General features: G+C 35.2%; 3 protein-coding genes across 12 annotated transcripts; 2 read left to right on the top strand and 1 right to left on the bottom strand.

The window, feature by feature from the left end:
• Positions 1–915: 915 nt before the first annotated feature.
• Positions 916–13,827, top strand: LOC107935408 (abnormal spindle-like microcephaly-associated protein homolog). Of its 5 annotated transcripts, none has more exons than XM_016868009.2 (24): positions 916–1,686; positions 2,037–2,508; positions 2,615–2,700; positions 2,879–2,992; positions 3,102–3,290; positions 3,392–3,457; positions 3,673–3,729; positions 3,896–4,012; positions 4,096–4,212; positions 4,436–4,543; positions 4,632–4,767; positions 5,130–5,267; positions 6,362–6,538; positions 6,627–7,618; positions 7,825–8,002; positions 8,117–8,358; positions 8,486–8,663; positions 8,773–9,014; positions 9,194–9,362; positions 9,477–9,718; positions 11,846–12,035; positions 12,327–12,552; positions 12,647–12,802; positions 13,451–13,827. In XM_016868009.2, the coding sequence occupies exons 1-24, from the start codon at positions 1,081–1,083 to the stop codon at positions 13,575–13,577; spliced, it is 5,325 nt and encodes a 1,774-aa protein (XP_016723498.2). In that variant the 5' UTR covers positions 916–1,080; the 3' UTR covers positions 13,578–13,827. The 5 variants fall into 5 exon arrangements, with proteins under 5 accessions (XP_016723498.2, XP_016723499.2, XP_016723501.2 ...); XM_016868010.2 differs by having other exon boundaries at positions 929–1,686; positions 4,638–4,767; XM_016868012.2 differs by having other exon boundaries at positions 929–1,686; positions 9,576–9,718.
• Positions 13,828–14,321: 494 nt separating this feature from the next.
• Positions 14,322–18,159, top strand: LOC107935388 (polyadenylate-binding protein RBP45B). 6 transcript variants are annotated; one of them, XM_016867982.2, is made up of 6 exons: positions 14,322–15,158; positions 15,592–16,063; positions 17,278–17,324; positions 17,402–17,532; positions 17,625–17,721; positions 17,812–18,159. In XM_016867982.2, the coding sequence occupies exons 1-6, from the start codon at positions 14,814–14,816 to the stop codon at positions 17,977–17,979; spliced, it is 1,260 nt and encodes a 419-aa protein (XP_016723471.1). In that variant the 5' UTR covers positions 14,322–14,813; the 3' UTR covers positions 17,980–18,159. The 6 variants fall into 6 exon arrangements, 5 of the variants coding, with proteins under 5 accessions (XP_016723471.1, XP_040958595.1, XP_016723472.1 ...); XR_001694206.2 differs by lacking the exons at positions 17,625–17,721; positions 17,812–18,159 and adding an exon at positions 16,472–16,559 and having other exon boundaries at positions 14,686–15,158; positions 17,402–17,508; XM_041102661.1 differs by lacking the exons at positions 17,625–17,721; positions 17,812–18,159 and adding an exon at positions 16,477–16,559 and having other exon boundaries at positions 14,686–15,158; positions 17,402–17,508.
• A 1,006-nt stretch (positions 18,160–19,165) lies between these two features.
• Positions 19,166–23,369, bottom strand: LOC107935355 (uncharacterized). The gene is made up of 2 exons (XM_016867940.2): positions 23,177–23,369; positions 19,166–21,719 (listed from the first exon to the last, which is right to left on the bottom strand). Exon 2 carries the CDS (start codon positions 21,639–21,641, stop codon positions 19,371–19,373), a length of 2,271 nt encoding a protein of 756 aa, XP_016723429.2. The 5' UTR covers positions 21,642–21,719; positions 23,177–23,369; the 3' UTR covers positions 19,166–19,370.
• Positions 23,370–23,782: the final 413 nt, after the last annotated feature.

Here is a 23,782-nt window from a genome sequence, read left to right as displayed (position 1 = left end):
AAACATTTGATATATGTATATAAAAGTTATTTACAAATATCAAATAATAAAATTAAATAAATCTCAAATACAAAATACTTATAAAAAATAAATTTTTGTTGAAGTGGTAAGGAAAATATTTTAAAAATGTAGATGATATAAGTTCAAATCTCACCACGTGTAAAATTTAAGATATATAAAAAAAAAACACTCATCAATTATATAAAATATTGTTTAGTAAGCTACACAAAAACAAACAAAAATATTATTTCATAAATTAAACAATAAGATCATCTCATACTATGCATATAACAATTCATAATTCAATAAATTAAAAATAAATAATAAAAAATTAAATTAATTTTTAAAATGTTTTAAAATTATTATTGTTACAAATAAATAATAAAAAAACTTATATTTAAAATATATTTAAAATTTAATTTTTTTGGTTCCAACTAAAATACCATATTCTGATTGATACGGGTAAAAATAACCAATAAGCATTAATACGATCGAAATTTGCATTAAAACGTAACTTAAGGTTTATTGTTCCGATTTACCACTAGAACATCGGTACGAGCGATACTAGAATGGTACCGGCTACCATGACTAGAAGAAGATGTGGCTCAAGTGACTTTGTATTTAACTACTACGTCACGAAAGGAAGAGGGATTCTAGATGTGATGAACAAATGTGAAAAGAGAAAAAAAAGATGCATAAGTCTAATTATAGAAAAGTCCTTAAGTTTAGTAAAAAACAATAAGGAATGTCACAAATCTTTTAGTGAAAAATGAATCGGAAACCTATTTTAGAATGTAAATTTTTTTAAAATTTTTTAAAGACATGTAAACACGTGTGAAATCTTTTATCGGACTCCATCACGTGCCTGAGCACCCGGCTTCATCATGTCAATCGTATCACTTCGCGCTCCAAATTTCAAATTCAAAATAACAAGTACTAAATTTCCCCTTCTTCTCCCTCTCAATTTACTTTCTTCTCTAATTTGCTCAAAAAAAAAAAAACTCCATCAAAGATACCAGCACCAGCTGAACTGTGTGTAAGTCACCGATCAAATTAAACCAAAAAAAAAAGAGGAAAAAAATGGAGGAAGAAGAGCGTTTTCCTCCATTATCTTCTTCTTTCGTTCTTAAAGACATCTCCAATTTCAAAACCCCAAAACGCATTCCTAAGAATCCTCAATTCTTCACCGCTTGTAATGAAACTCCGAGGTCATCCTCGTCATTTCGTTACCGTTCTCAGCCTTCCCTTGTCCCTTCCTCTTCCCGCTCCAAAGCCAAAGCCAAGCTCAAAGCCTTCCAGTTGGAGCGATCTCAGTCCGCTTGCAAAGAGCAACTCAAGAAGGACCGATCGCTAAAGTCTTTGGCTAAATCTCTCACTGCTTGGCTCAATTTCCTCTTTCAGAATCCGGAGCTTTGCGGCTGTGATTTGTCAATTAATGGATGCAATGAGAGTAATGTTGTGCGAGTGGACAGTGCCTGGAGAAGCCCGAAAAGGATGAGAGAGTTGTGGTGGAGAGGGGAGGAATCTGAAAATGTTGTTGCGGATGTTTCAAGTTTGAAGTACTCGAGTTTGAGGTCTTCGTTGAAGGAAGTATGTAGTTTTGATGAATTGAAGCAGCGGATGCAGGTTTATTTGAGTTTGGTGAGCTGCAAAGAGGTTTTCAATATCATGACTCAAGCAGCTAAGGTTGAATTCTCTAAATTTTTGGGAACGCGAATTGATTTCATTTGCTGTATAAACTATGAGAATGAAATGCGTGGTTTGTCAAATTCATAAATTCCGTAGGAATTTCAAATTCAATAATAAGTAGGCATCCAAAAAAATTATGGATTTGAGAAATAATTATGAGTATCATATTTGTATGTATTTTTAAAATTCAAATCCAAAATCTGAAATTCAAGTACCCAAACACTACCTTTTTAACTTTTTGTCTGTAGGAATGATGGCTTTTGCTACAGATTTTAAGTATTCTTGTTGGTTATAATTTGTTAATGGTATAACATTGAAGTTTATTTTTGTTTCTGGTTAATTGGCAGAATATAGATGGAGGGAGGTTAAAGATGAAAGCAAATTGTCCTATAGTTACAGATGTTGGAGTTAAGGAAAAGGCTACTAAAATTCTAATGTCCTATAACCCAATTTGGCTTCGAATTGGGTTGTATATTATTTTTGGTGGTGATTCCCTGATATCACCCGAGGGAGATTTTAGTTCTGTGAAAGATATTTCATTTTTGAAGATGATAATAGAAAAACAATTCTTCTCGCACACTGGACTTGCAAAGGCTTATGCCTATAACAAGAAGGTGGAAGGTTTGTACAGACCAGGATACTACGAGAATCTGGGGAATATTATATTGAAGAGAACTTTATTGCTTGTTCTTATCCTTGACCGAGCTAAATCTCAGACCAGTCTTCCTCTTAATTACGGTATTGATGGAGTGGATGGAGGTTCTCCTCTTCTGTTCACAGTTTCGTCTGGTATAAAATCAAGTCGTCAGGTCCTTCATAGTAATTCTCCAACTTCTTACTTCAATGTTTTTATTGCTTAGTTTTCACCTACACGTGCTGTGTTTGTATGGGCTAACGTTGTCATCTTTTTATGATATGAAACTAGATTTCTTATCATCTGATGTTATGCATGGAGAAGGTGATCTTCTTGCACATCTAGTGATTGTAGGGTATAAAGTTTCTCATCAGCAGGTATGTTGGTTACATTTTAATCCATGTACAGTGCTTAACACTATTCTTATATGCTAGCAACTTAATTTTTAGGCATTGTTCCTATGGTTATACATCAAATTTATTTACCTTCCCTGAAGTATGAAATTTAAAATTTCTTTTTTCTTCTTTTTACCGTCCAAATATTTACTTGGTACAGTCTGCCCTTGTGGAGTTTGATTTCCAAGTATCAGATTTATTCTTGGATCTTCAAGATGGTGTGCGGCTCTGTAGAGTTATTCAGCTTCTGCGACATGATTCCTCTATCCTCATGGTTGCTATTTTTCTCTTATCGTCTTGAAGTTTACACAACAGGATCAACTGATAACAATTAAGCAGTGCATGGAATGTAGTTTTAACCTAATAGCTTGTTGCATGAGCAGAAAATAGTAGTTCCTTCAGACACCCATAAAAAGAATTTGGCCAATTGTGGTGTTGCCCTGCAATATTTGAGAGAGGCTGGTGTCATGCTATGTGATGAAGATGGATTGAAGATTACAAGAGATGATGTTGCTGACAGAGATACGGAACTCACCCTATCCTTGCTCTGGAATATATTTGTTCGTTTACAGGTCTGCTAATCTCCTCTTTGTTTGAATTTTTCAGATGTTTATAAGAGTACTTTCCATTGTTAGTCCTTTAGCTGTGACTTATGTTTTCATTGATCTTGCAGTTGCCACTTCTGATTGACAGGACAACCATTGCTAGTGAAATATCCAAAATACGTGGCTTTAATATGGTATGCTTCATATTTTCCTCGAGTTCTTGTGAACGATGGATAACTGTTTAGTTTTTCTATTCATTACAGAATAAAGAAGTGCATGAAGTTTTAGCAACCAGTTATATATTTAAATACTAGAAAACTTAGCTAAGTTCTTTTTATATTCCTTTCTGTTGTTTATTAAGATTTCCTGATGTTCATAAAAAAAATTTCATTTTTACCAATTATGACAGGATAAGTTGAATGTAATTAATTCCACGAATTTGGGAATGCTTTTAAACTGGATCCAGGTATTCTGTTATATCATCACCACCCTAGTTTTTCCTCTTCTCCACTTTTAGATAACTTTTGTCTGGTATATTTGTTTGTGTTTTTCTTACATTTTATGCATGTTCACTCTTAAATTTGCATCTTTATGATTTTACTGCTGTTAATAAGTTGAATGAATATTTGTAGGCAATTTGTGAAAATTATGGACTTAAGGTTGACAGCTTTTCTTCACTGGTTAATAGAAAAGCCATATGGTGCTTGCTTGATTATTACTTCCGCAGAGAGCTTTCTTGTTCTAACAAGGTGGTACACATATTTTCCTGTCCCAGTGTTTTGCTTCTTTTTCTGTTGTGATTTGTATTAATCTCTTATTGTTGTCTTAACAGGACTCTCATGAAACAAGAGATGAGAAATCAATCATGTCCACTACTGATTACACAGATGCAGTTCACAATTTTGTATTATCACAGAAACTAACAGCAATATTGGGAAAGTTTCCTGAGGTAATGTTTAGTTTAATGCCATTGATTGAATATGTGCTATAAACAGTGAGGTTTGAGAGAAGCTGCTAATTCTATAAAAGCTTATGGGGGTTTTGAGGTACAACGGTGTTCATGATACATTGTGATTGTGATTGTCATAATTGAAAAGTGAAGTTTTAACATATCTTTATTTCTCAATACGATATTATTGTATGTCTTACTCTTTGCCTATGTTGTTGTATAGGTTCTGCAAATAAGTGACTTACTTGAGCATAATGGTGCAGTTAGTGACAAGAGTGTGGTAGTTTTGCTGACTTTCCTTCTATCCCAGCTTATCGTCAAGAAAAATGTGGTAATGCCTGATAGCGGAATTATTTTTGAACCACTTGATTGTGCCATAGTTATGCAACTACTTCAAGAACTCTTCTAACTTTTGCCAGGATCAGTTGAATTTCCATGAATTGTTGGGTTGCAATTGCCAAACCCTAGAGAGGAGGAGACATTCATTTACTCGAAGGCGGTCAGCAAGTTCTGAAGCAATTGTGCTAAAGGACAGAGACTTAGATATCACTGAAGGTCTTTCTTTATTTAATGATAATACTCATTTTAGTGAGTTATGTATGTCTTTTCTCATGCAGCTAAATGTTGTTGACAGTGCACTTTAAATTCTGAAAATGATCACATGATACGTAAATGCATGAAATTGGGACTGCATATGAATTGATCTCATCGAACCTAGCTTCCTGGGGTTAAAAAGCCAGAAAAAAAGTTGGTATTGGCTGGCAGAGAACAATTTAATAGACCTGGGGCTTTGATACCATGTTAAGTGTCCAACCTAAAACCAATTGGCATTTTCTAGTTTACTGTATGTTCAAGCCCTTAGATTGAGCACTAAAATCTAATCTTTGTTTGCTCCCTCTTCCATTTCATTTATGCAGATGCTACTAAAAAGTTTATGATCATTCAGGCTTGGTGGCGAGATATGACAGAACGAAACTACAAAAATGTTGTAAGACCTGCTGCTTCTACTTCATCTTGCTTTCCAGCTCAGAAGACAAGCATTGACATTTTAAGAGGTTATTGTGAACCTTCTCTAGTTAGCTTTTTGTAGTAGTTTTACTTTTACTTTTCTTTGTCCTTTGTCTGTTTTGTTATAGTTTGATGCATTTTCAATACTGACTAGGAGTTCTATACCTTTTGCTCTAAATTTTTCTCCTTATTAATTAGTTGATGTTTCTTCTTAAGAAATTTATTTTTGATATTTTTGGTTTTATTGATACAAGAAATACATGAGGGAGGAAGAAGTGGTGGGGTTAGAATAGTTCACCTATGTATGGCGGAGAGCCATCAATGGTGGAAATGAGAGGGAGAAGCAATGGAGAGTCTAGGGGTGTAAATGAGACACTGATGCTTGCAAGTTGCTTGAGTTCGACTCGAAAAAATTTGAATTTGATTCGGTAATTATCGAGCGGAATTCGAGCATAGTAATACTTGGCTTGAACAGCTTGCGAGTCTTATTGAGCTTTTCATATTTTTATATTATTAAATTACATTATTGCCCTTAATATATATTATTAACCCTAAGATTAATTATTGAGTTGAGCTTGAGTACAAAAATGACGAAACGAGCTTAATTGAGCTTAAGTAGCTCAATTATATCTTGAGCTGAGTATTGAGCTCCGAATTTTGAGTCAAGCTTGAGCTTGGCAGTATTCAGACTTGGCTCAATTTTACATTCAACTCCTTTTCGATCTCAATCTTGGGAACCTGCGTTTCCTTGCTTCTAAGTGCATGTTTGTAATGACGGTAAATGTTGAGCAATACCGTATAACAAAAGTACAATGATGGTTATTATCTCATTCTAGAATATTGGTACATCGAATAAAGCACCGGATTGTTACCCCACTTATTCCACCAACCCAATAATTTACCATATATTTTCAGAGTTAGTTAAAACGTGCTGGTGAATCACACTTTATCTAAATTTAAGATCATATTGGAATTGGAAAATTCACTTGACAAATTATACATTTCCTCTAAGGTTGTATGGATTTTTGGCTTTCTCACTTTTAGCTTAATATGGCATCTTTGACCTTTATGGCCTTCTATTGCATCTCTGTGGTAAGTAATTTTTTTCTTCTAACCTTGCACTCCCTGCATAATGCTTCAGAAAAGGCCGCAATAGTCATACAGTCTCATTTAAGGCGATTCATAGAGCGTCATAATTTTCTTAAGATGACAAAAGCTATTGGCTTAATCCAAGCTGTTGCGCGTGCATGGTTGACTGTGAAGAAAAATTCAGAGCTCAATAAATTCAGTTTTGCCGGAGTTCCGGAAGTTCCATCTGGTGTTTACGTTTATCTGAGTATTTTGGTTATACGCATATTTCATTTTACCTGTTTCTCACTTCACTTGTTTGATCTTTGCTTCACAAGAACTTGGGAGACTTGTCAATTTTATCGGTGAGAGACACAGTTTTGTTAATTTAAGAAGATCAGTGTTACTCATACAGCATGTTGCAAGGATTTGGGTAGCTCAAAGACGTGATGCATCCTATCCAATCCTCATCAAGGCTGCCATTGTAATTCAGAAATGTTTTCGTGGTTGGGTGGTAAGATCACTTCACATGATTGAGAATGCTTCTCGTAAATGCCAGCAGAAGGGTCTAAGTAATAGTGAAATAGAAGCAGCAACCGGGATTCAGATTGCATGGAAGAATTTTGTTAGCAGATCTCTGCACAAACACACTTTTGCTGCAACAAAAATTCAGAGTCATTTCCGTGGCTGGCAGTTAAAAAGGAGTTTTATGAAGCAGAAGCAAGCAATAATCACAATTCAAAATAATTTTCGACAGTTCAAATGTTCGAGTACTTTTCAACAGTACAAAACTGCTCGTATTGAGAATGCTTCGTTCAAGTACGAAGAGAAGAGTCTAAGTATTGGTGAAACAGAAGCAGCAAGCAGGATTCAGATTGCATGGAAGAACTTTGTTTGCAGATATCTACATAAACAGACTTATGCTGCAACTAAAATTCAAAGCCATTACCGAGCTTGGCATTTGAAGAGAAGTTTTATAAAGCAGAAGCAAGAAATAATAATAATTCAAAGTAATTTTCGACGGCTGAAGTGTTGGCGGGCCTTTCAGATTGCTCAGAAGGAATTTGTCTGTAGATCTCTTCAAAATCAGACATTTGCTGCAACAAATATTCAAAGTCATTTCCGTGGTTGGCAGTTAAGAAGGAGTTTTGTCAAGCAGAAGCAAGCAATAATAGCAATTCAAAGCAAATTACGACAGCTAAAATGTTCAAATGCTTTTCAGCAATATAAGATGGCTGCCAGATCAGCAATCATCATTCAATCTTGTGTTCGTAGATGGATAGCTCAGAGAAGAGCTTTGAGATGTAGGTATCTTACTGTTGCAATCCAAGTAAGTTGTCTCTTCCATTGCTGATTAGATCATAGTGCTTCCTTATGTTTTCTTCATTGCCATGATATCATGGTCCATTTGATATCTTGACATTTTAGATAATAATCACCTCTATTTCAAATCTATTTCCATTCTTTAGCATATATTCTTATTAGATGTTTACTTTCAGCAATACATAACCACTTATCTTTTTCCTTAAAAATCAGAGACATTGCCGCGGTTGGCTTGCAAGGAAGGATCTTTTGAAGCGAAGGGATGCTGTAATAAAGATCCAAAGAGCAATACGGTGTGTAATATGTCAGAAGGCGTTTCATCTTCAGAAATTGGCAGCTATTGAGATTCAAAGGGCTATCAGAGGGCAAATTTCTCGAAATAAGCTTTTAGGTACTTAGTTTTCTCCTGAAAATTCACTTATTTGATTACAAAAAGTTCTCATTTGTATGCTTCAGTTGCGGTTCCATCTGAGAATTACAAAGAATATGGTTTGAGAAATTGCAGGAGCATCTTCCTTTTGTGCGGCTAGTGCTTCCAGTTACGGTTGTAATATGTCAAAGGGCTTCTTCCAGACTTTTGAACTAAAATTAGTGATTACTTCAGTTTTGAAACTGCAAAGGTGGTGGAGAAGTGTTCTGTTACTTAAATTAAGAACGAAATCAGCAATCATTATTCAGAGTCATTCACGGGGATGGATTGCTAAGCAAAAAGCATATATAGAGATGCATTGTATTGTTTTAATACAAGTAAGATATTTCCATACTGAGCTACGCTTTATATAGTTGAATTAAATGATGCAACGACTAAACTTGCATAAGGTGTCCACTTGCTGCAATACATAAATCACTGATTTTTTTTTTTTTAACATATCAGAGACATTGTCGTGGTTGGCTCGTAAGGAAGGAGTTTTCGTTGAAAAGGGATTCTGTAATAAAGATCCAAAGAGCAATACGGTGCCTAATATGTCAGAAGGCATTTCATTTACAGAAATTGGCAGCTATTAATATTCAAAGGGTTATCAGGGGTCAACTTTCTCGAAGTAGGCTTTTAGGTACTTGGTTCTTTCCTCGATATCCACTTATTTGTTTTCTAGCAGTTCCCATTTGTATGCTTAAGTTGTGGTTCCTTCTCAAAATAGCATATGGTTTGAGCAATTGCAGGAGCATCTTCCTTTCATGCAGCTACTGCTGGCAGTTACAATTGTAAGATGTCAAAAGGCTTCTTCCAGAGTTTTGAACTAAAATTAGTGATTACTTCAGTTCTGAAACTGCAAAGGTGGTGGAGATGTGTTATGTTACTTGAATTAAGAACAAAATCAGCAATAATTATTCAGAGTCATGCACGGGGATGGATTGCTAAGCGAGAAACTTACAGACAGAAGCATTGTATTGTTGTAATACAAGTAAGATATCTCCATATTGAGCTATGCTTTATATAGTTGCATTAAATGATGCCTTTCTGATTCTTAGTATCCACTTGGCCTTATAAGTCATACCCGTTGGCATTCTTCAGCATGTATTTCCATAAGGTGTGTACTTGCAGCAATACATAGATCATTGACCCTTTTTTCTTACAAATCAGAGACAGAGCCGTGGTTGGCTTGTAAGGAAGGATGTTTTGTTGAGAAGGGATGCTGTAATAAAGATCCAAAGAGCAATAAGGAGCCTAATATGTCAGAAGGCCTTTCATTTACAGAAACTGGCAGCTATAGATATTCAAATGGGCCAAACTGCTCGAAGTAGGCTTTTAGGTACTTAGTTTTCCCTTGAATATCCACTTATTTTATTTCTAGAAGTTATTTGTTTGCTTCAGTTGTGGTTCCATCTGAGAATTTACAAAAATATATGGCTTTGAGCAATTGCAGGGGCAACTTCTGCTCAGGCAGCTGGTGGTGGTGCCTGCAATTGTAACATGTCAGGAGGCTTCGTCCGGCGTTTTGAATTAACATTAGTGATTATTTCAGTTCTGAAACTGCAAAGGTGGTGGAGAGGTGTTCTGTTACTTAAATCAAGAGCAAGGTCAGTTATCATTATCCAGACTCACGCACGGGGGTGGATTGCTAGGCAAAAAGCGTATAGAAAGAGGACTTGTATTGTTGTAGTACAAGTAAGATGTCTCCACATTGAGCTATGCTTTATATAATTGCATTTTTTTTGTTCAATTTACATGATTGCATTTGATGACGCCTTTTACAAACATCTAGAGTTACAATTTTTTTTGCTTCATAGAATCTGCTTACACTAATATCAACTTAATTTTGAATTGGAATCATGACTAGGGGTGAGCATTCGATCGAATCGAATTGAATCGAAAATTTTCGAGTTAATCGAATTTTCGAATCTCATTTTACCATCCTAACTTTATTTGAAGTTTTCTCGAATCGAGTCGAGTGAGATGGAATTCGAATCGAATTGAATATATTTATTCGAGTTAAATTTTAAAAAATAATTTTGGGTCCTTGTAATCATTGTCGCACCCATCGTAATAAAATTTGTCCACCTTAATCAAATTTTTTATTAACTTTCATAATCTTATAATTTATTTATTAATTTTTTATATACTGGTTAGCTTCTTTGCTTGCTTAGTTGTTTCAATTATGTTCAGTTTATTGTCATTATGTATTTTGGAATTAAAAAATATATTAAATGTAAAAATATGATTTTTTAATAAAAGTTATTTTAAAAATAAAATGTGAAATTGATACCAATATAAAATTTTAACACGAATATTTTATGGCATAATTAATAATTCAATTTTAATATAAATATTCAATATAATTAAACAATTTAATAATATAAATAATATAAAATGTGAAATTTAATTTAATAATATAAATAGTAGATATAAATAAAAGTATTACTATTTATGTTTAGTGATTTTTTTTTGGATAATTTTGATTTTTTTTTTAAGAGTAAAGGGTAGGAGAAAAATAAAAAGTTTTGGGGAATAAAAGTTTGAGGGAAAGTAAATTGGGGGAGTAAAATTTTGGAGGGAAAATATTAAAAAAAATTGGAGGGGGGAGAGTTTGGGATGGATGGGAGGTGGGATGGGAAAGAAATAAAAGTTTTAGGGGAAAAGTGAAAAGGAGTAAAAATTTTGGAGGAAAATAAAATGTTTTGAGGGTTTTTGGGAGTAAAATTTTGAGAAAAAGTAAATGAGAGAGTAAAATTTTGATGGGAATTGAATTTTGGATAGATTGGGGGGTTGGGAGGGGAGGGGAGAGGAGTAAAAGTTTTGAGGAGAAAGTGGGAAGGAGTAAATGTTTTGAGAGAAAAGTAAAAAAGTTTGGGAGTTTAGAGTAAAAATGTAAAATATTATAGTTTGATATTTGAATTATTCGAATTATTCGAGTTATTCGAATTTAAAAACTCAATTCGATTCAAACTCGAAATTTGAAAAAAAAAAATTCTAGTTGATTCGAATAACTCGAATAACTCGATTCGTTTAATTCGAAATTTAATTTTTTTTTATTTTTTTGAGTTGAATTGAGTTTTGCTCACCCCAATCATGACTGTTGAGGGTCCAAAATCCTCAATAAAGTTAGCTCAAATGGTAGTAGTTTTACCCATTAATGTCCTATAAGTTACAGAGCACTGGTTTAAGACTAACCATGCGTAACAAGCATGGTTTGCCTTTCTTAGGCACCTGATGAGATGCTTCCACTTTGAACCCTTCCCCTTCTGACTTTTAGAACACATAATGCCAATAGCTTATAGGGCTAGGGCGTTAATGGGTGAGAATGCTACCACTTGAGCTAGCAGTTTTTTTGTTGAGGATTTCTAAGTCTCAACGACCCCAATGAGCATCTAAAGAGGCTACAAGTTCAGGGTTGGAGTGCTTTGTCAGGTAACTGAACAGGAAAATCATGCGCATTGAACTCATTTATGGGTGAGAATGCTATCGCTTGGGCTAGCGCTATAAGCTATAGGGCATCACCGATTCTAGTTGCGCATGGTTCACCTTCTCATGCACTTGACGAGATACTCCCGCTATGTGAACTCGTTGTCTCTTCAGACATTTGAGCTCTTAGGAGACAAAAACCCTAGTGAAGACAATACCTGACGTGTTGAGGGTCCGACCCATACCACATTTGGTTAATATTGCTCACTGATCAGTCCTTATCCTTTTGCTAGTTGTCTTAATACATATTTTGAATGACGAACTTGCGTATCCAACTCAATTTTAAATTCTAAGTATTTTGTCCTAATTTCCTTTTTCTTATGGATTTGGTAGTCATATTGGAAAGGTTATGTTGCTCGGAAAGAATCAAGAGAGCAGCTATTGAATTTGCGCTTGAGAATGCAAAAGTCTGCTATGAATGTTGATGATAGCAGACGTCTTATTAACCGCCTTTTGTCAGCACTTTCGGAACTACTGAGCATGAAAAGCATCCGTGGCATTCTTCACAACTGTGAGACCTTAGGTGAGCATGCTATGTTCTACATCAGTCATACTTTCTTCGTATTCTCATGCCTCAGAAAAGTTGACCCTTGCTTTATTTATTACTAATCTTATATTTTCTGATTTTCTTTTCTGTCTATTTAGTTAATGAAATTAAAATGTTTGGGTAACCTTACTTGTGTTAGGGAATAGTGCATTGGCATAATATGGTCCCCATAAAAAGGAAACCTAAGTACTGAGCATAGTCTAATTTGATGAGCTAAAATGACAATGAATCTACATTACAAGCTTGTAAAAAACACTTCGATTGCAGATATGGCTACAGCTCATTCTCTGAAATGCTGCGAAGAACTTGTGGCTGCCGGTGCAATCACCATTCTACTAAAGCTGATTCGTGCCGCCAGTCGTAGCATACCCGACCAACAGGTTCTAAAGCATGCACTCTCAACACTTCGAAACCTCGCACGTTATCCGCATTTGACACAATTGTTAATCGACACTCCTGCATCTGTAGAGACAATCTTATGGGAGTTGCACAGGTTTTAACATTTTCTACTGTATTACAGTCAAGATAAATGGCACATCATATGTTATTTCTTACTTGTTTCATATTTTGTCAATAACTCATTCCAGGAACAAGGAAGAAGGATATTTTATTGCTTCACAAATCCTGAAGAAGATATGTTCAAATGAGAATGGTGTGATAACTGTACACAAGTTTCCTGCTCTTTTGAAGAGACTATACAATCTTGTTGAAGAACTCACAAGGAAAGCATACAATGAAAAAAGGTTAGGCTTCGGTTACTAAATCTTGGGGAGACCAATCGGTCGGTTCGGTTGGTGCAATTAAAAAATATTTTAAAAAAATTGATTTAACTAACCAATTTCATAATTTAATCAACTAATAGGTTAAGGTAGGCCTTAATCAATATAATTTAATTAATTTAGTCTTCAAGCTGGCAATTAGGTCTATTTTGTTATCTATATATATTTTAGTTTATTTTAGTATTGAATTTGATAATTAGGTTTATTTTAGTCCTTGAATTCGACAAATGTAAAAGTTTGATTTTAGTTTATTTTAGTATTGAATTTGATAATTAAGTTTATTTTGGTCCTTGAATTCGATAAATGTAAAAGTTTGATGACGTGATACAATTTCAGAATGTCACATCATGTAAATCAAGTTCAAGGATTAAAATGAACTTCACAGAAAAAAAATACAAATATTAAAAGTTAATTAACTTAATAAATTTAATTATGAAAATTCATAACCGATAAATAAAGAAGATAACCTAATTTTAATCCTTACAAAACCGCTCTAATCACTCACAACTGATTTGACTGAACCAAAAATCAACTGTTAAATCAATTTTAATTGACTTTTACTCACTCTCATCATCGTAATTTTGTTACCCCACAAATTATGTTGCCTTTCAGGAATCCCCGTGCTGTTGCTGTAAGAGACAACACAGATAGAAGAAGACTGAAGGAGGCCGTGGAACTTCTTAAACTAATAACAAATGGTTATAAATCCAGCAAATTGCCAATCGCTTTTGCGATGTGAAAGAAGTTTTATTTACGCTTTAGTAAGGATCTAACTAACTCCCTAGATTTTCCATATATAGTGTGCCAGACTGCCATTGATGCGTTTAAATTGGTGGTGCATGATCCGTACTCAATTGTGCATGTTTTAACATAGGCAATTTTGTTGCCTGTCATTTTGCCAGTTTGATCTTTTTAGTTTAAGCAACTGTAGAGATGAAAATGTAGTGTCAATCTGTAGTTGAATATTAGAAACAGAAATCATTTAACTATCCCCAACTTAAAAGATAGAAGGTTAAAACTAATTTGACTCGGTTAAAAAATATTACTCTATTTTGTAAAGGTCAAATTATGGTTTTAGTCCCTTTATTTAGTTCAAATTTGAAATTTAGGTCTTATATTTTAATTTGAGATAAGTTTTTTGATACAATGATGATTCAAACTCAGGTTATTCCTAAAGAGTGAATACTATTATTATTAAATTTAAATAGTTAATATTTTTAATTATTTAGGTTAAAATGTCAATGTAATTTTTTTTATAAAATACTCCTAATACAAAAAAAAATCATGTTAGTATTATAAGTGTTAGGATGGGTTGGTATTACTTAACAATTGGATCTCAATTCAATTAGGAAATTATAAAAAAAATTATCTTTTATAAAGTAATAAATATTATTATATGTTTGTTATTAACTTATTGTTTTTTATATAAAATATAAATATATATACTCGTGATAGAAATTGGATTTAAAGTAATATAATTTAATATTTTAATTGTATCATTTAAAGCAAAGTTTTATTTATTTTTATATGATAAATATATTTGTTAAATATAATTTTTTTAACCATAAATCAAATTATACCAAATATGGGGATTTTTTGCCACAAAAGTGAGGGACTAAATCTAAATATTAACATAATAAAGAGACCAAAACCATAATTTAACATTTTATAAAATATATTTGTGTTTTTCCATGAAATTTTGAAACTCTTTTTGTCCAAAACCGAATTAACTCTTTTTTTAGCTCGACAAAATCATCAAAATATCCCTCACCTTTACTCGTTCAAACAGCTAAGAGCGAAGCCCATTTTAGTCATTTCAACAAACCAGCTTTCAAGCCCATTGCTTTAAGAGCTTTTCCTTTTCCCAACAATTGCTTCCCCTCTTTCATATTTCCCAAACCTTACCTTATCTAGGGTTAGGGTTTTGCTCCTTCTGAGTTTCTCTCTCAATACCAAAAATATCTCCAAATTGAAGATGATGCAACAACCAGCACAAGCTATGGTACCACCACCAATGGCTCCACCACCTTCTATGGCGGGTGCTCCACAGACCCAACAACAGTACCAATATCAGCAACCACCTCCGGCTCCGGTTCCTCAGACACAACCACCTTACATGATGATGAACATGATGCAGCCGCCTCAGAGTCATCCTCCACCTATGTGGCCCCCACAACAAGGTTCGGCTGGGGTACCAGCTCAACAACAGCCAGCGGGTCAACCGGCTAACGCAGATGAGGTTCGGACTTTGTGGATCGGAGATTTGCAGTATTATATGGATGAGAATTATCTCTTGAGCTGTTTTGCCCAAACTGGAGAGGTATTCAACGGTTTTAATTTGATATTATTTTGAGATTTTTTTTATGCGATGTTTTATTTGGCGGGGTTTATTTTGATGTAATGATTTAATCTCTAATTGCTTTTTTGTTTTGTTTTTTTCAGATTGATATATTGTATGCATAAAAAATAAGATATTGGTAGTAGATTTGCTTTTCTTACAAGGTTTTATATTATTATTTTTACAAGTGTTTTGATGTAGATGTGACATGTTCTGGGTCTAAGATGTCAAGTTCTGTTTTTTATTGCGTATAAGGGCCTAATTAGAGTACTGTTCTGTGCTAAGACTATCAAGCATTGTGATTTGAGATGTGTCATTGTTACTAAAGCTTTTAATTTGTTTATGTTAGAGGATGTGTAAATTTCATCTCTTTTTGATGTATGTGTGAGTGATTCAATTGTTGGTTATCTTACAGGTTGCTTCTGTAAAAGTTATCCGCAACAAGCAAACCGGTCAAGTGGAGGGCTATGGGTTTATTGAGTTTGTTTCAAGAGCTGCTGCTGAGAGAGTTTTACAAACATACAATGGTACACCTATGCCAAATGGTGAGAGCAACTATAGGCTGAACTGGGCATCCTTTAGTTCAGGTGATAGGCGAGATGAGACCCCTGAGTTCACAATCTTTGTTGGAGACTTGGCTGCTGATGTTACAGATTACATGCTTCAAGAGACCTTCAGGGCACACTTTCCTTCGGTGAAGGGTGCAAAGGTTGTGATTGATAGGATCACTGGGCGCACAAAAGGTTATGGGTTTGTCAGGTTTGGCGATGAAACTGAATATAATCGTGCCATGACTGAGATGAATGGTGCTTTTTGTTCAACTAGGCCTATGCGCATAGGGCCGGCTACTAACAAGAAGACTGGTGCTGCACAGCAATATCCAGCAGGTATGCTTGCTGGTGGTTGTTTGTTTTACCCAAGTCCTTTGGGGATACTTTGATTCATCTTAGCTGCATATTTGAATTTGACTACATTGTATCTTCTGGTGCTCTTTGATGTCTGTTTTTCATTTCTTTCAGTGCACGTAATGTGAATGTTGGTGTCCTTCAAAATTGATAGTTATATTTTTTATTTCCCTTTTCGAAGGGTAAGGCAGGTTAGGCAAGTTTCCAATTATTACTTTCTGTGAAGTGCTTAATATCATTTTAAAGTTCCGATTCTTTCAGTTAATTCTAGAAGTTGAGCAGCAGTTTCCACTAGTCATTTCCTGCCTGTACTTTCCTTTAACATTTGGGCACCGTAATTCTAATCAAATCTTGAAACTTGCAAAAACTTATGAACTCCTGTTGTATCAGAGCAGGGCGCCAGGAGGCTCTATCATCTTGGGGCCTGGAACTGATTTCAGCTGAAATGGTTACCCCCTTAGTCCGTGCCCTCGCTTAGGTCAGTTTTGTGTTTATGTCGGTCAGCTTACTACATTTACGAAGTTCATTTCAGTTCTATTGATTGAGCTGTCAGTCAACTTACTCTTCTCTGGTTAGTAAGCGCTTTCAGTCGGGTTATATTTCAGTTTACCATTAGAGCCTTCATTTCAGTTTTACATAATGACATTGGTGATTTGTTATGTGCTTTTTCCTTTTGCCTTTTACTTTTCATCTTGATGTTATTGCTTAGGCCTGCTGCTCCTGATGTCTATTTCTGGTCATTGTCCCTAGAGTTTTAGGTCATGGTTCTTCAAGATTCCAGTCAAGTGAGAGCTCAGAGTGCGTGCTGTATCTCCGTCAAAAGCATGAATATCAATATTTATTTTACTTTTGTTGTTTGTGCTTGCTCGGCACTTTGTATCTTTTTTTTCTTGTCGTGTTTCCTTTTACCCCATGGGAGTTGTTGATCTTACATTTATTTTGTGCTTTATGTGCTTCTCCAATCATATTTCTGTGAATCGAGGGACGTTGGTCTTTTACATATTATTCGAACAGGTCACACTTTTTCCAGGCTATATATTTCTTAACTTTCAAGTGACAGCCCCTGGAGGTGTGAAGTAAAAGTTCCATGGAAAGAATCTTGTCTATGCATTGTCCATGTTTTCTCATTGTTTCTTTATGGAAATGCTATTTCCTTTTTATTTTCCTTTTGTTACACATTTATTTTTTGTATGCAGCTTCATCTCAAGGGACTCAGAACGAGAATGATCCAAATAATACAACTGTGGGTACTTTGTCACTTTAACTGAGAAACATGGTGGTTTCTTGTTATTTGTTTTTGATTCACATATTTCCATGCAGATATTTGTTGGTAATTTGGATTCTAACGTGACTGAAGACCATTTGAGAGAGGTCTTCAGCCCATATGGTCAGTTGGTGCATGTGAAGATTCCACAAAACAAGCGTTGTGGATTTGTTCAATTTGCTGATAGGTAAAGATACATTGCTCAGTATTTCTGAATAGATCTATTTAAGAGGGATATATTTCATGTTAATTTTCTGTTGTGCTTGTGCAATGCATCAGGAGTTGTGCCGAAGAATCTCTCCGAATATTGAACGGGACTCAGTTGGGTGGACAAAGTATTCGGCTTTCATGGGGTCGTAGCACATCAAACAAGCAGGTTAGTTAGGATTTCGATGACAAACAGGTTGCTTCTTCTTGGTATTCAACATATAGACTCTGAAAGCCTTTGGCATGTTTTGCATTTCAGGCCCAAGCAGATCCAAACCAGTGGAACGCTGGATATTATGGATACAGCCAAGGATATGGTTACGGCTATGGCGCTGCCCCACAAGACCCCAACATGTACTATGGAGGGTATCCTGGGTACGGAAATTATCAACAGCCGCAGCAACAGCAACAAGTCGGATATAGCTAAGTGCTGATATTAACTGTCTTTCGTCGCTGCTGTTCTCTCTTTACCAGTATTATGAACTTGTGCTACTTGATTTCTCCTTTGTTTCGCTATAGGGGGATATAAACTTAAGGCTGTGTTATTCACTTGTTAAATAGCATATGCACTGTATAAACCTCCTTTTATTACAAAAATTTTGTACTATTCTTGGTGTTCAGATTTTATCATATGGTTTGCTTTTTGTGATGCATGCAAATGATGAAATCATAATGCGCCTATAGACGACTCAGGTGTAAAAACTTGGACCTTGTAATCCAATAGCAATCCTGGATGGTTTGGGCCGGGCCAATTGTCGAAGGAGTCGGATCCAAGTCAAGGGATTTTGGACCTTTGGTTTTTCTTTCATTTTATCTGCACCATAGCTCTCTTTTGTGTTTTGTTTTAACAATTGGTGATTTAGTATAAAAATAAAATGTGTATTCATAATAATATTTTTTAGGTATAATTATTAATTTGATCTTTACTAAAATTGAAAAGATGGTACTTTTATGAAATTATTTAATATTTTTCGATTAAGTCCAAAACATAATTTAGCTATCAGCTAGAGGGTAAAATATGTAACTACTTTTGAAAACAAACACAACCTGTCACTTGTTTTAGTTTTTTTTTATTGTTTTTATTCCATTATCACGTTAGTCTCTTGGCCGTTTTCGTTTTCTTTTAATAAAAAAATCCTGTGTTTATGTGTTTGCCTTCTGACAATAGGCTCCTTATATTAGAGTGTAATTCTCATTTTGACGTTTTTACTATTGTCTATGTGACACTCGTACCCGAGATGTTACGGTATAAAATAGAATAGTTATAAACAATTAATTTCTTTAATCAATTTAATTATAAAAATATAATTTAAAATTTTTCTCAAGTCTTATATGAGAGTTGACCAAACAAGGATTAAATTGTAACATTTTTAAAAGTTGAAGATAATCATGTAAAACAGGAATCACACGATTGCATGTTCAGACCGTGTAACTCACTGAAGTTATGTGGATCAAAATGTAAAATTCCATAAAAATTTCATAAAGATCTCTACACTTTTCTTTTATATCATGCAATGATAATGGTCTATATAAACCCTAAATGTATGACCATAATAATCCATTGACATAGATCCATACAAATTTCAATGAAATGCTTGAAAACAGGCACATAATGCTGTAAAAGAGACTGCAATAAATCTTCAGCATAATGCAAAAGCATGGGGATGCACTTGAAATGAAGTCAGAATGTAAAGGTACACTTCAAAGAGTACCCATTACAAATAATTCAAATTGGAGACAAATTACCTATCTTAAGTATTTACCTTCGTTCAAGCCTCGACTTGTAAGACTCGTTTCTATTCTGGCGAAACTAGAAAACTAAGACTGTGCTGGTGGAATGGCATCTTTAGCATTAGATTCCACGCTGTTGGTGTTAATGGCCATTGAAGAACTACTAACTTCAGGAACTACCATTCTTGGAAGAACAGATTCTTCGGCGGCGGGCTTGTGGGCAGACGGGATAGTTTCGGCCCCGAATATCATTATTGGTAGGCTGGTCATTGATACAGAACATGGAGGTGTCACAGTAGTAGTTGTAGTAGCACCACTTACAAAAAGTCCATCCATGTGAGCCGTGTTGGTTCCGGTCATAATCTTCCTAGCAAGCTCCAATTGAGTATCTTCAGAAATATCTATATCTTGCCTAGATGAAGCCTGTTTACCGAACATGTTGAGTCCAGTAGGTTCACAAGGTATGGCTTGGTGTTCCGGTTCAAGAAACTTAGAAGCTTGTTTCCCAAACATGTTGAGTCCAGTGGGTTCACAAGGTATAGTTTGAGGTTCAGGTTCAGGAAATTTAGAAGCTTGTTTCCCGAAAATGTTGATTCTGGTAGGTTCGCAAGACATGGTTCGAAGTTCAGGTTCGGGAAATTTAGAAGCCTGCTTCCCGAAATTGCTGATTCCAGTGGATTCACAAGGCATGGCTTGAGGGTCAGGAAATTTAGATGGCTGCTTTCCGAACATGTTGATTCCTGTTGGTCCACAAGGCATAGCTTGAGGTTCGGGTTCAGGAAATTTAGTAGCCTGTTTCCCGAAAATGTTGATTCCAGTTGGTTCACAGTGCATGGGTTGAGTTTCAGGTTCAGGAAATTTAGAAGCCTGCTTTCCAAACATGTTGATTCCAGTTGGTTCACAGTGAATGGGTTGAGTTTCAGGTTCAGGAAATTTAGAAGCATGCTTTCCAAACATGTTGATTCCAGCAGGTTCACAGTACATGGCTAGAGGTTCAGGTTCGGGAAATTTAGAAGCCTGTTTTCCAAACACATCGATTCCAATGGGTTCACAAGGTATGGCTCGAGGTTCAGGTTCAGCAAATTTAGAAGCCTGCTTCCCGAACATGTGGATTTCAGCAGGTTCACAAGGCATGCCTTGTGGTTCAGGTTCAGCAAATTTAGAAGCCTGCTTCCCGAACATGTGGATTTCAGCAGGTTCACAAGGCATGCCTTGAGGTTCAGGTTCAGCAAATTTAGAAGCCTGTTTCCCGAACATGTTGATTCCAGTAGGTTCACAAGTCATCGGTTGAGTTTCAGGTTCAGGAAACTTAGAAGGCCGCTTACCAAACATGTTGATTCCACCAGGTTCACAAGGCATCACTTGAGGTTCAGGCTCGGGAAATTTAGAAGCCTGTTTACCAAAAACGTCAATTGCAGTGGGTTCACAAGATATAGCTTGGGGTTCAGGTTCGGGAAATTTAGGTGTTTGGTTGTTAACAAGGTCAAGGCTCTTACCATCACCGAACAATTCTTGTGGCTTAAGATCAAAACTCACAGCCTGGTGTTCAACTTGAGGCTTCAAATTTACAGTCTCGGAAACTGGCAACGTACCGGTAAATGTTGCCGACATTGGTGCAGATGCTTTAGGTGCCTCTGCGTTAATATTCGGTCCTTTCATCAGTTTGAACGCTTCAAATCCCTGCAATGACTGATCTTGTCCAACACCAACAGCTTTATTGTTCTGCAATCCGATATCTGCAATTAGGTCTTGTAGGACCTTTTGTCCCAAGGGAAGACCAGTGTCATTCATCGGCAAGTTACTAGCCGGAGGAATTAGAATAGAGGCAGATTGGCTCTCACTAACAGGCGTAGCACCAGACTGAATCCCTATATGTAGACCTTGGTCTAGAACTTTAGGTGTGTCGTTTTTATGCTCAATGGGCTTCTCACTTTTCCCCGATGGACTCGTAGCATCAAGATGACCCTGAGGGCTAACAAACGGGAAAGGAATCTCTTTTCTTTTGTACATCTTAGCATTCGGAGCCACATCATTTGCAGCAGTAATCGGAGTGAATCGGCCCGGTAGAAATACAACACCTCTAAGATGCGTGTTGGTATCACCTACTTTAACGTTAAGAAGATATCCAGCATCAAATGAACCTTCGATAACACCAGACACCATCTGACCTACCATGTCTTCAGATGCAGGGTCACTCATGTCCACACTCTGCTTGTTTTTATTCAGATTGTCACAAACAGGTGTCACAGGCGAGTTGTCCCCTTGAACAGTCTCGTCCTTCCGTGGACGCCCACGTTTCCGCCTCATAGGAGGGTCTGCCGGTGAAGATAAACTAACCCCTTGGTTCTGGCTGCTCATCCTGCACGAAATAGATGCACAACCACCTTCCTACTATCTTTTTACAACTTGATTTTGCAATAGTTTTCCCAAGTTTACCTGCAATCGGTAAGCAATTAAAACTTTTGTCATTAATATGACCATAAAATAACCAGGCGAATTAGAAATGTGGTACAAAACTGTATTCAATCAACAATATACTAATACTACTTTCACCATGCTAGTAAACCATATTTCACAACGGAGTATACCAAACTATATAACATCGGGAAATCCGCTGGATGAGTAGGCTCAGATTCTGGTTTCAAATTTTGATATTGATAAGTGCTCAAATTTTGAACAGCTAATATCACCTAATGAATGAAAGAGCTATCGATGATGAGCTATGGAATACATGCCAAGATGGTTATGTAAGTAATAATCAGATTCAAGAACAAGCCATTGTGATGTCTTTGCATTCATACTTCCTGAAATTTCGGAACCGAGTGAATTAGAAAAGCGGTACAAAACCGTATTCATTCAATGACACACTAATACTACTTTCACCGATAGGAGTATACTAGACTATATAACATAAGGAAATCCTCTGGATGATTATTACCATAAGATTGCCTATAGCTCTGGTCTTGAACTTTGATATCGATAAGTGCTCAAAGCCATAAAGATATAGATAAGTACTCAAATTTTGAACAGCTAATATCACCTAATGAATGAAGGAGCTATCAATGATGAAACTACGAAATGCATGCCTAGATGGTTATGTATGTAATAACCAGATTCAAGAACAAGCCATTGTGATGTCTTTACATTCATAATTCCCGAAATTTCGGAATCTATGCAAACAATATACATTCATAACAGTATGTTGCTATGTTTCAATGAATAAAGTGACAATATACAGCAATGTACTGGCTTAGCCTATCTGCCATTGAAATGATAAGTAAATCCCCATTTCAAACCATGATATTTTAGCCCCAAATCTCACATTATCAACTAAATAAAGGTAAAAAAAAAACATTTCAGAGACAAAAAAAAATTATGGGGGGAAAATTACAAATAGCAACAGAAGATGAAAGAGACAGTTCAAATACACGTACACCAACAAACATAAAAAAAACCCTGAAAACACCATTCAATGAAAACAATGTGGGACTAAATTGATATTGGATCAAAATTACACCCTAAAAATATAAACAAAATTTAACCCTTTTTAATTATAACCCCAATTCAACCAAAGATTAAACCATAAACACCCTTTTTAACACATTTTCAAAATATTTCATAGATTTAAAAGTGGAAAAAGTCACAATGGGTACAATTTCTTTTTCCTTTTTTTTTTTAAAGTTACCACCTTTTTTGAACTACCCACAATCCCAAACAAAAATCTCTTACTGATTCCTTTATCCGAAAATAATATATATATATATAACTTACTAATCAGTTCTTGTTTATTTTCAGGTTTTTCCATTAAACAAAGAAAAATATTAACGTAATGATAACATAAAAAAGTACATAAACTACAGTTTTTAATTTTTTTTTTAAAAACAATTACATACCTGTCTTCGTCTTGTAGGAGAGATTCCAAAATCACCTGAGTGAAAAAAAAATGGGGGTGGGGGTGAGATAATCAATAAACAAATCCAAAATTTCCAGATTTAATTAGTCATAATTATATTATTTTTCCCTTTTTTTCTATCTGATTATTTATTTATTATTTTTAGTTTTTGGTTTATTAATTGTTTTATTTTTTGAAGTTGCTGTGTTGTTCGCGGGACAGTGTAATTAACCGAAACACGAGGAAACCAGGAAACAGTGTAAATTATATGGGCTGCTTATTAATTGGGCTTAAGACATTGGGCCATATGGGCCGATAAGTGCACGTGTTACCCACGTGACAACCTCTAGCCAAGAAAAAGCAAATTTCAAATAATGAAAAATAATCAAATTTATTTTTTATATTTTGTTGAAGTTATCCATTTGGATTTTTCAGGTTTTAACTATTTCGTATTTAAATTTTTTTGGATTATTTGTTTAAGTTTTTTTTTGAGTTTTGATTCTTTTAAGTTTGAATATTTTGGATTCACTTGTTTTTTGTTTTGGGTTTAGATTAATTTTAAGTTGGAGTTAATTTGGGTTCAAATGATTTTAAGTTTTAGCTGCTT

The sequence above is a fragment of the Gossypium hirsutum genome, chromosome D10, assembly GCF_007990345.1.
Source record: "Gossypium hirsutum isolate 1008001.06 chromosome D10, Gossypium_hirsutum_v2.1, whole genome shotgun sequence".
In the NCBI taxonomy this organism is placed as follows: domain Eukaryota; kingdom Viridiplantae; phylum Streptophyta; class Magnoliopsida; order Malvales; family Malvaceae; genus Gossypium; species Gossypium hirsutum.
The sequence above is the reverse complement of the archived record's forward strand: the minus strand, read 5'-3'. Positions and strand labels throughout refer to the sequence as shown.

Bases quoted from the DNA above. Each gene is read 5' to 3' on its own strand.
- LOC107935355 (XM_016867940.2), bottom strand. From the start codon at position 21,641: ATGAGCAGCCAGAACCAAGGGGTTAGTTTATCTTCACCGGCAGACCCT.
- LOC107935388 (XM_016867982.2), top strand. From the start codon at position 14,814: ATGATGCAACAACCAGCACAAGCTATGGTACCACCACCAATGGCTCCA. The intron at 15,159-15,591 runs GTATTCAACGGT...GTTATCTTACAG, and splicing joins GTTTTGCCCAAACTGGAGAG to GTTGCTTCTGTAAAAGTTAT. The intron at 17,722-17,811 runs GTTAGTTAGGAT...TTTGCATTTCAG, and splicing joins GTAGCACATCAAACAAGCAG to GCCCAAGCAGATCCAAACCA.
- LOC107935408 (XM_016868009.2), top strand. From the start codon at position 1,081: ATGGAGGAAGAAGAGCGTTTTCCTCCATTATCTTCTTCTTTCGTTCTT. The intron at 4,213-4,435 runs GTAATGTTTAGT...GTTGTTGTATAG, and splicing joins TATTGGGAAAGTTTCCTGAG to GTTCTGCAAATAAGTGACTT. The intron at 7,619-7,824 runs GTAAGTTGTCTC...CTTAAAAATCAG, and splicing joins ATCTTACTGTTGCAATCCAA to AGACATTGCCGCGGTTGGCT.